Source organism: Trypanosoma equiperdum (assembly GCF_001457755.1).
Source record: "Trypanosoma equiperdum strain OVI genome assembly, contig: ctg_249, whole genome shotgun sequence".
Lineage (NCBI taxonomy): Eukaryota > Euglenozoa > Kinetoplastea > Trypanosomatida > Trypanosomatidae > Trypanosoma > Trypanosoma equiperdum.
Window position 1 is genome coordinate 66658 of NW_027124142.1, and position 10081 is coordinate 76738.

The window sequence follows — 10081 nt, forward strand, 5'->3', positions numbered from 1 at the left end:
TCAGTATCTGCGATTTGTGGAACTTCTGGGTGGTGATTTTTGTTTTCGTTTTCTTTCAGCTTCTTCATGATAATCGCTTTTCATACGTATGTTTGTTCGAATGTGCTTGGGTGGCCGTGACGCCTCTTCAGGGGAGCTATTTTGCGATAGCTGCGGAGACCCACTTGTGAGTACTTTTGTTGAATCCACCAATAGTCGTTACCCGTTGTACGCTGTTTACATTTACCTTCGTCCCTCCTCTGTTTCTTGGACACAGAATAAGCCACTTGAAGCAAACAAACAAATTGGTTTACATCAACGGAGATCATTCAAGTTCGTCGGTCTAACTCTCATACATTCTGCAGTGAGGTTAAAACACTCTTATTGAATAATGACTGATTACAAGGTACGTGATATCAGCCTCGCTGAATGGGGCCGCAGGGAGCTTGAGCTCGCAGAGAACGAAATGCCGGGTCTCATGGAACTTCGCCGTGAGTACGGCCCTTCGAAGCCTCTGAAGGGTGCCAAGATCGCTGGCTGCCTGCACATGACTATGCAGACTGCTGTGCTTATCGAGACGCTTGTGGAGCTCGGTGCTGAAGTGCGGTGGGCCTCGTGCAACATCTTCTCCACACAGGACCATGCAGCCGCCGCGATTGCGAAGCGGGGTATCCCTGTTTTTGCGTGGAAGGGCGAAACTGAAGAGGAGTACATGTGGTGTATGAAGCAGACACTGAAGGGCTTCAGCGGTGATGGTTACCCCAACATGTTGCTCGACGACGGTGGCGACCTGACAAATTACGTCCTGGATGAGTGCAAGGAGCTGGACGGAAAAATATACGGTGTCTCCGAGGAGACAACGACAGGTGTAAAAAACCTGTACAAGCGGCTGCAGCGGGGTAAGCTGACCATCCCCGCCATGAATGTGAACGACAGTGTGACGAAGAGCAAGTTCGACAATCTGTACGGTTGCCGTGAGTCTCTCGTGGACGGCATCAAGCGTGCTACCGATGTAATGATTGCTGGCAAGACCGCATGTGTCTGTGGATATGGTGACGTGGGCAAAGGTTGCGCGGCTGCGCTGCGTGGCTTTGGAGCACGTGTCGTTGTGACGGAGGTTGATCCAATTAATGCGCTGCAGGCTGCGATGGAGGGCTATCAGGTGCTATTGGTTGAGGATGTTGTCGAGGAGGCACACATTTTCGTCACGACGACCGGCAACGACGATATCATCACATCAGAGCATTTCCCCCGCATGCGTGACGATGCAATTGTGTGCAACATCGGCCACTTCGACACAGAGATCCAGGTGGCGTGGCTGAAGGCAAATGCGAAGGAGCGCGTGGAAGTGAAACCGCAGGTGGATCGCTACACCATGGCCAATGGCCGCCACATTATTCTTCTGGCTGAGGGTCGCCTGGTCAACCTGGGTTGTGCTTCTGGCCATCCTTCCTTTGTGATGTCGAACTCCTTCTGCAACCAGGTCCTTGCCCAAATTGAGTTGTGGACAAACCGAGACACCGGCAAGTACCCACGTGGCGCCAAGGCTCAGGTTTACTTCCTACCCAAGAAGCTTGACGAAAAGGTTGCTGCATTGCACCTCGGCAAGCTGGGCGCTAAGCTGACAAAGCTCACACCGAAACAGGCAGAATACATCAACTGTCCTGTCGACGGTCCCTTCAAACCTGACCACTACCGTTACTAAGATTTCCACTTCAGGGGCTGCTGGGATGCACCTACGCGTCTGTTCAAGTATTAAAAAAATGGTACGTTCGACCAATGTGCGTACGTGCGCGGAAATCAGTATGATGAGAACGTTTTCGTAACCGCACGCTGCACGCGGCCAGTAAAAACGGGGGGTGGGAAAAATTCAGGGAATTAATGGGAGCAATGGTAACTGACAGTATGGAGAGATGTGAGGTGTGCATGATAACGGCAACTAATCAGCTGAGTGAAACGAGGAGTAATACTGCGCGGCATGCGACTAGGGAGGGTGTTACCGATACGCCCTCTGTTTGTTTGCTTTTCTGGCTTTACTATTTCTTCATTCCTGTTGTTGTGATTTGTTTTTTTCCTTATTATTTCAGTGTGGCAACAGTGCGCGGCCTCTACATCGTGAAGTCACAGTCAAGCGGCGCGCGGTGCCTCCTCTAACTGCTTTATTGCCGTGAAGCGCGTAAGCGCAGCCACGCATGTCTACAAGGGAGAAATTGTGAAGTTTTAATAGGAACGATAAGAATGATGGGGTATACTTCGCTTCATTAGCAACAAAACGAGTGACAGGCATGGCCAACATGTGCTCGTTCAGTGGACGGTGCTTCCCTGCTAGCGCTTCTTCGTCTTGCTGCATCGCCGTGCCCTTCTCAGCGCTTCCGATATGGATTTTTTGACGATATTGTTTCTTTTTATTTCTTTTCTATTTTTGTCCATCATGCCACCACCTTCTGTATGCAGGTGACAACTATTTTCATCAAGTGTAGTGTGATGGGCGAGGAGGTACTGTCAGTTCTGATAGTTGTGGTGTCGGTTGTGGTCGTAGTCACAGGAACTGTGTTTGTCGCCAGTGCGGGTTTCCTTCGCATATCCTTTGGTGCATTGATTGTCTCCCTGTCCTTCTCATTGGTGTTTTCGACCCTTTCCTCCATACTTCTGGAGGCATCGGTGAAACTACCACAGGAGTCTTTCCCCGTTGCTCTCCTGAGGGCAATACTCTCCGCTGCTGGAAAGCAGACGGTTTCCGGTATTGCGCTGCTTGCCCTTCTGTTTGTTGTTGCTGCTGCAGCCGCGCGAGCCTGTGGGTTGCTGGAGGATATCCAGATTCTGTTAGACGCGCACAAGGCGTTTACTGACGAAGGTGATGCGGAAATTGTCCAGCGGTAGACTCATCCCTCTCGCATGTTACACCACCTCATTGCCTAATTGTGTTGCGGGAACCATCTGGTATTAGGTTATTACACCTGCCGTGCACTCACGTGCTGTGCCGTGTATTCCGGTGTTTCTTTTGCTGGTTTTCACTCCTCCGCAGTCCGCGGCACTGCTTCGCTGTATGTACCGTGACGCTTTGTATTTGTTGATGTTACTGTTTCCCCTTGACTCATTTCTGTGTCTTGCTCGTGGCCTCCAGGGCACACATAGGGAACAGTGATGGACGGTCTTTACTTCACCGCTAAGGCTCAGTTCCATCAGCTTGCCACGCATATATCGTTGTACCACGAAGATGCTTCGCCCACCTATCGTACGCTGGGGGAGGCGTGTTTGCAGCTTGCGGGATTGCGGCCGGACAGGTTTACTTTTTGGAATGTTCCCAACATGAGCGGTTACTTCAACAAGGCTCTGCCCCTCGACATACATGGTGGGTATGTCCTTGTTGACGAGGCGGCTGTGAAGGCAGCCGCGGGGACGTACGGTGTTCTTCGCTACGCTTACCTCGCTGCGGCTGTGCGTGCGCGTGCCGGTGGGCGTTGGCGCTACGACTTCACCACAATGAATGCAGCGCTCTGTGTGGGCGTGGCAAGTGGTTTCGCGGTACTTTCTGTAGGTCGACGGCGCTGGCCGCTGATGCGACGGCGGCCTGTGGGAGCTATTGCTGTTGGAGTAGCCACTTGTTTTGTGGCCGTTGTGGCTACCCGCCTGCTGCTGCGCGCCATGGGTGCTGGTATTACGCATGCGCGCAATAGCAACCGGAGGGCGTTGGAGAAACTCCGTTGTGTGGACTGTTACGATGATGTCGCGCGGTATACGGAGCAACGAAAGGAAGAGGTTGAGGCTCAAAGGGTGCCGCAGCCGCAGCCGGGTATGCCTCCTCTCCCTGAAGTTTCTTTGCGACAGTTCGAACGTTTATCGGCACTGCAGGTACAATTGCTGGAATCGAACTTGTGTGAGATTCGTTTGGCGAAACGCCGGGCGAACTCTCAACTATGCGATGTGCATCGTGGCCTGCGTGATGACGAGCAATACGCAGTGTCTGCAGGTCTTCCCATACAGTCCGCTGACGTAGCGCTCGCGAGGGAAAGGGCGCGTCAGTTGCCCTCAGGGGGATAAACCGTGCGTCTGATGCTTTTTTCCCCCCGTTGACTCACAAATTTGTCGTTTGAATGCGCTTTTGTGTTCATGTAATGTCCCTTGGGTGGACTCTCTTCACGTGTGTAATTGAGTGGTCTGTGTGGGTTGAGGGTTGGTGTAGTATTCTTTGTTGTAGGCTGTTTTTTAACTCAGTTCTTTAGACTCGTGGGTTTCGCCTATTTGAAGGTGTTGGTTTGTTTTTTTCTTTTTGAATCCCAGTTGTGTTCTCTGTTTGTTTTTTTTTTGTCGTATAACGGAATATTTTTTTCTATTTTGTTCTATATAAAAGGTAATGACATGCAAACGGACATTTGATGTCATCGTACTTGGTGCTGGTGCCGCTGGTTGTGCTGCCGGTCGTGCTATAGCACTTCAAAATCCCGGGGCAAATGTTTGCATTGTGGAACAAGGTTCGTCGAGGGCTCCGCCAATTGTGATGCGGGTGCCTTTATTTTATCCGTTTATCTCTTCTGTGAGAAGTACTCGGGAGTTTCTCAGGTCTTACCGTGGCGTATCTGAGAGTTGTATCGGTGGCCGAAAATTACTTTATGTTAAGGGCTGTTGCCTCGGGGGGAGCAGCTGGTGCAATGACATGAGGTATCTCCGAGGCAGTAATGATGATTATGCGTCTTGGAAAGACAATGACTGGACGATGGATAGTGTGCTTCCCATCTTTAAGGCCCTTGAGCGAAATTTGAGAGATGGTAGTGACGTTTACCATGGTGATAGTGGCCCTCTGTTAGTCACTGATCCTCCTCCGGCAAGTGTTTCTTCAGAGCTTAATGTTCGCTGGTTTGAGTCATGTGAATCTCTTGGCATTCCACAGACGGATGAGTTCAACAATGGTTCACCTGATGGTTTCTCGGTTTTCCAATCACACGTTGGAAAGGGTGTTCGTGTTGATGTGTTCGATTGTTTGCTTGAAGCGGAACGACACCTTCTACCAAATGTTACGGTGATGAGCAGAACGCGGGCACATCGCATTGTTTTTGACGGAAAGCGAGCCACAGGTGTTGAGGTAGTGGAAGGTGATCAGTCAACCGTTCTCTCGGCTCCCCGCTTGGTCGTGTGTCTGGGTTCGATTGAGTCTCCAGCGCTGCTGCTTCGGAGTGGTGTAGGCCCTCAGGGAACTGTGGCGGATTTGCAGGGGGTAGGGCAGAATCTCATACAATCTTGTTGCGCAACTGTTGTTTTCCGTGTAACCGATGGTTCTAACCTGCGTAGTAAGTCATTAAGTTGGGGGAACAGTGGCTACCTTTTAAGTCAATGGAGAGAGTACAACGAGGATCGAAGCGGTATATTCGCTTCATTGTGTGAGGCGGGTGCCTTTGTACGGTCTACCCCTGAACTAGCCCATCCCGACCTTTCTTTAACTTTTTACCCGACACCCAACGTTAGGTGGTGTGGCTGGCGGCCGTTCACTGGATTTGCCGTTCGTGTTGCACATCACTATCCTGAGGCGCGTGGTGAGTTGACTCTCTCAAATGATGGGGCCAACTGCGTTTCGACAACTAACGGTGAAAACATACGGATCACCAGTCGCATGCTCTCCACACGACATGATGTGCAGTGTATGGATGAGGGTTTGCGGTGGGTAGGTTCACTCTGTGGCCCTGGTGGTGACAGGTATAATGATCGTTCCCCCTTTGCTTCACTCGATGTGAGGTTGCATCACCCGGCTGACGGGCTTGCCACGCAGAGGAGCTGCGCCGCGTTTTTGGCGCGGTACGCAGAGAGCACCGGGGACCTCTTCGGCACATGCGCTCTTGGAAGCGTTGTGGACAGTAGTTTGCGTGTGCGTGGTGTGGAGGGTATCTATGTGGCTGACGCCAGCGTTGTGCCTGCGCCGACTTGCGGTTCCAGCAGTGTGATTGGTGCGGCCATTGGTTTCAGGGTAGCATCGTTTTTACAAGACCCCGTTGGGTAGGCCTATTTCGGCGTTTCGCTCGTTCTGAAGTGGAAATGCTCTGATCTCGTCTTTAAAATATCATCCCCCCTTTTTGTTTCATGTGTGCTCCTGCGGACACCTTGCTCATTTGCATGTACTCAACTTCCTTATGCTAGCATACTTCCGTTTACTCACTTCTTTCCTGCTTAAACATGGTGAGGCCGCAGTCCGTCACCTCCAACCCATCACTCGCGGGTGGTGTGTGTGCGTGAGTGCTTATAAGTGGCATCTCTTCTAAAGTGGACATAAACAAACAAGACGACTACACCGAAAGGACTACCTAAGGGTGAGGTTGTGAGTGCAGGTAAAAATATAAAAACAGAAAGGAGGCGTGCGGCGACTAAAAGATAACTGGAGAAAAAAGTGGGCGACGGAAATTAAATATAATCGAAAGGAGGTACCGCTAGCGGTTTGAACAAATTGTACTCTAGCTGTAAAGCAGTCTAGCGACCTGGTATTTGTTGTGCTTAGGCACTTGAAACTGCGCGGTTGCGTGACATATAACAGTGTATTGTGTGCCACCAGGTAACTTCCACAAGATGACACAACAGACAGTACCTTGGGTGGAGAAATACCGCCCGATGTCGATGGAAGACATTGTTGGAAATGCTGATGCCGTTGCACGGTTGCAAGTTATCGCGCGCGAGGGGAACCTTCCAAATCTATTGCTCTGTGGGCCGCCGGGCACAGGCAAGACCACAAGTATGCTATGCCTCGCTCGAAGCCTCCTCAGTGATCCGGATGGTGGTGGCTCAAACAACAACGCACTAAAGGATGCCGTGTTGGAGCTTAATGCCAGCGATGATCGGGGCCTTGACGTGGTGCGGGAGAAAATCAAACTTTTCGCGCAGACGAAGAAAACCCTCCCGCAGAGAGTGGGTGACTCGAACAACCGGAAAATCAATCTGCACAAAATTGTAATTCTTGACGAGGCAGACAGCATGACACCCGCTGCTCAACAGGCCCTGCGCCGCACCATTGAGCTTCACTCCAGTACGACGCGGTTTGCGTTTGCGTGTAATAACAGCCATAAAATTATAGAACCAATTCAATCACGCTGTGCCGTGGTGCGCTTCAGAAAACTCTCCCACACTGATATCCTGAGGCGCCTCATGTACATCATTCAACAAGAGAATGTTGCATACACTGATGACGGGCTCGAGGCACTGCTGTATCTCGCTGACGGTGACCTTCGTTCCGCTGTGAATGCGCTGCAGGCAACGTGTTCGGGATACAGTCTGGTGAATGCGGATAATGTGTTCAAGGTTTGCGACTTACCTCATCCCCAGCTTGTTGAAGCCATATTGACTAGCTGTGTGAAACAAGACCTTGCCGCAGCGCATAAGGAGATGCAGCGGCTTTTGGGTCGTGGCTATGCTACCTCCGATGTTATCTCGACGTTCTTCCGCGCCGCTCAGAATGTTAAATTATTCCGCGACGAGAAGCAGCAACTACAAGTTCTGCGTATTATAGGAGAGGTGACGATGAGGGTAGCTGAGGGTGTAGGCACACCGTTGCAACTCGCGTCGATGGTGTGTAGAATCATTGTCGCAACGAAGTCGTAACTCCTCTCTTTGCCATATCATCGAACTTTCTTTTTTTTTCCTGGATCGCTAACTTTTCCTCCTGTTCTGCCCTCTTCCCCTATCTGACGGGTAATCGCATTCTGGGCACGCCTACGTAAGTGAAAAACTTGTGTGAGAAGGGAGCCGTGTCGCTGCACTTTGGGGGAGCTTATATACCAAATTCTGAACGGTGTTATGACTACCCCCTGCTCGTATGCATGTGAAGTGAACATGCCCTCAGTGTTTTAAGAGGGGTGGAGGTGAAGGGAGGGGGAAGGTAAAGTGATAGTTGGAGTAGATGGTGTTGTGATTGTTGTGCGGTGTGCTGGCGGGTACACAGTTTTAGAGAATGATTGCGTACTTTGCTTCTTAGCTATTTGCACGTGGCAGAATTTCTCTTTGTGTGCATCTGTCGGCGTGTTTTTTTTTGTTAAAAATCGTCTTCTTCCAGGCTATCCAATAAGTTATTATATACGCGTATCTTGAGGTATTGTAACTGCTTCCTGCATTACTGTTTCAGCTTTTTAATCTCATTTCGTTTCTATTTACTTTTTATCTGTTAATATTTGCAGAAGTCACTCATCGCTCAGCTACTGGAAGGGAGGGATAGCGTGGTAGTACAATGAAAACGTACAGTGAGCTGCTGGCGGTTTGCACCGAGTTCCGAGAGAACTTCGCTGCCCTTAGTGAGAAATATGCTGGCGTGACTCACGAGTTGCAAAGTGAGCGGGAACGGAGTGAGCGGCTTGTGAAGCAGTTGGAGGCAGCTAAGAACAATGAGGACAGGTTAAATAGCGGGATGCGGGAGCTGAAGAAGGAGCTAGAGGAGGCTCTGGCCTACAAGGACCGATACCTTGCAGCGACAGTGTCTGTGGAGCACCTCAAGGGGCGACTGGAAAATGCACGGCACGCCGTTGCCGACAACTTGCTGGAACAGGAGCAGCAGATGGACCAGTTACGGGCGCAGATAAAAGATCTTCAGCAACGTCTGAACGTGTCGGCTGACGTGACGGTTGTTCAGCAGTTGAAACGACAGGTTTCTGAGCTTGAAGAGCGGTGCGCAGTACAGAATGGACAGCTGCTGGAGGAGAGGGAACGCTTCAGTCAACAACTTTTGACCGCTCATAATGCTTTGCGTGAGCAACAAGGGCGGCAATTGGAGGTAGAGCAGCGTTGTCGGAGTATGGAGGCAGAACTGCTTCAAATGCGCTCTCTCGTGCGGCGGTCCTCAGATTTGCAGAACGATGCCGCCGTGTCGCGCGAAAAGTGTGTGTCTGATGCCAGGAAGGCTGCGCTTCAGGTGGAAACTCTAACGGCCGAACTTCGCGATGCGCAGGTCCGACTGTGTGAGGCAGAGTCGAGGCATGCGGAGGAGTTAGAGGCATTGCGCATTGAAGACGCTGAAGAGAAGGCTCGGCTGTTAGAGCGTGTGAGTCAGCTCTCTGCGGCAGCGGACGAAGCGGCAGCACAGAGGGTTCAGGAGCAGGAGAAATATTCGGCGCTGCAACGATCTGTTCACCAACAGCTGGAAACTGTGCGCGCAGACGCGCGTGAGGAAGTTGCCGCCGTGCAAAAGTTACTGGCAGATTCTCGCTCGGAGCAGCAACAACAGGGGTGGCGTGTGGAGCAAACTCGTTCAGAACTTGAGGAGAGCAAGCGCTTGTTGCGGCAACGTGAGGCAAAACTTGAGAGCTATGCGGCGGAGTGTAAGCAGTTGCGAACCCAAATGGAGACCCTCACCCAGCGCGAGGAGTGGTTAACAGCCGAGCGAGATCACCTCTCGCAGCATCTCGCAGCCGCGCGCAAACAAGTACAGGATTTGGTTGCGTCTCATAAAGGCCAGGAAGAGAGTGGATTGGAGGTGGAACGACTACGAATTCAATTGCGTTTCCGCGAGGAGGAGCTCCAGGAGGCACGTCACCTTGTGGAGGTGTCAGAGACGCACGTTAAGGATTTGGAAGACGCGGCCGATCGACGCGTGCGGCTCGTTCGACAGGAGCTCAAGCGAATTAAAAAGCAGGCGAAGGTGGAGAGTTCCCAGGCGGAGACTGTGCGGCGTCGACTTGTACACGCGCTTCTAGAACGTGACATGGAACTGCGGCCGTGCTATTCCTTAGAGACCATGGAACGGAAACCCCCTCAACGGGAGCAGCGAGTGCCATCAACTTACGCACACGCCTTTCCTACAGCCCCATCCGGTTTGGACGTTATGACGCTGCTGCGAGGGCAGACGGAACAGGCAGAGGCGCTTCACCAGCGGCTCGTTGAGTTGTCAAAGTGACAACTCTATGGGTTGGGAGCGTTAAACCATAGATTCAATGAAAGCATAAAACAAACATAGATGCATAACAAGGAGAGGGCAAAAGAGCCCAAATATATTTACTGGAATAGCTGCGCGCTCAGGAGGCAAAGGAGAGAATAAGATGGTGCCTGTGTGTGACACTTTTTTGTTTGTTCAGAAACAACGACAACCGCGACTTATGTTTGACATGCAAATATATATATACACACACACACATATATATAT

At 51.2% G+C, this 10081-nt stretch overlaps 5 protein-coding genes and 1 pseudogene across 6 annotated transcripts; all 6 read left to right on the forward strand.

Moving 5' to 3' along the window:
• Positions 1 to 370: 370 nt before the first annotated feature.
• TEOVI_000088600 (S-adenosylhomocysteine hydrolase, putative) lies at positions 371 to 1684 on the forward strand (the record flags this gene model as incomplete). Its single annotated transcript, XM_067224208.1, has 1 exon — positions 371 to 1684. The coding sequence occupies one exon, from the start codon at positions 371 to 373 to the stop codon at positions 1682 to 1684; it is 1314 nt and encodes a 437-aa protein (XP_067080309.1).
• Positions 1685 to 2427: 743 nt separating this feature from the next.
• On the forward strand, positions 2428 to 2859 carry TEOVI_000088700:pseudogene (annotated as a pseudogene). Its single transcript has one exon. A coding segment is annotated over exon 1 (432 nt).
• A 264-nt stretch (positions 2860 to 3123) lies between these two features.
• TEOVI_000088800 (uncharacterized protein) lies at positions 3124 to 4020 on the forward strand (the record flags this gene model as incomplete). The annotated part of the gene is made up of 1 exon (XM_067224209.1): positions 3124 to 4020. The coding sequence occupies one exon, from the start codon at positions 3124 to 3126 to the stop codon at positions 4018 to 4020; it is 897 nt and encodes a 298-aa protein (XP_067080310.1).
• A 313-nt stretch (positions 4021 to 4333) lies between these two features.
• Positions 4334 to 5968, forward strand: TEOVI_000088900 (oxidoreductase, putative; the record flags this gene model as incomplete). Its single annotated transcript, XM_067224210.1, has 1 exon — positions 4334 to 5968. One exon carries the CDS (start codon positions 4334 to 4336, stop codon positions 5966 to 5968), a length of 1635 nt encoding a protein of 544 aa, XP_067080311.1.
• A 560-nt stretch (positions 5969 to 6528) lies between these two features.
• TEOVI_000089000 (replication factor C, subunit 4, putative) lies at positions 6529 to 7554 on the forward strand (the record flags this gene model as incomplete). The annotated part of the gene is made up of 1 exon (XM_067224211.1): positions 6529 to 7554. The coding sequence occupies one exon, from the start codon at positions 6529 to 6531 to the stop codon at positions 7552 to 7554; it is 1026 nt and encodes a 341-aa protein (XP_067080312.1).
• Positions 7555 to 8176: 622 nt separating this feature from the next.
• TEOVI_000089100 (uncharacterized protein) lies at positions 8177 to 9835 on the forward strand (the record flags this gene model as incomplete). Its single annotated transcript, XM_067224212.1, has 1 exon — positions 8177 to 9835. The coding sequence occupies one exon, from the start codon at positions 8177 to 8179 to the stop codon at positions 9833 to 9835; it is 1659 nt and encodes a 552-aa protein (XP_067080313.1).
• Between the last annotated feature and the right edge of the window lie 246 nt (positions 9836 to 10081).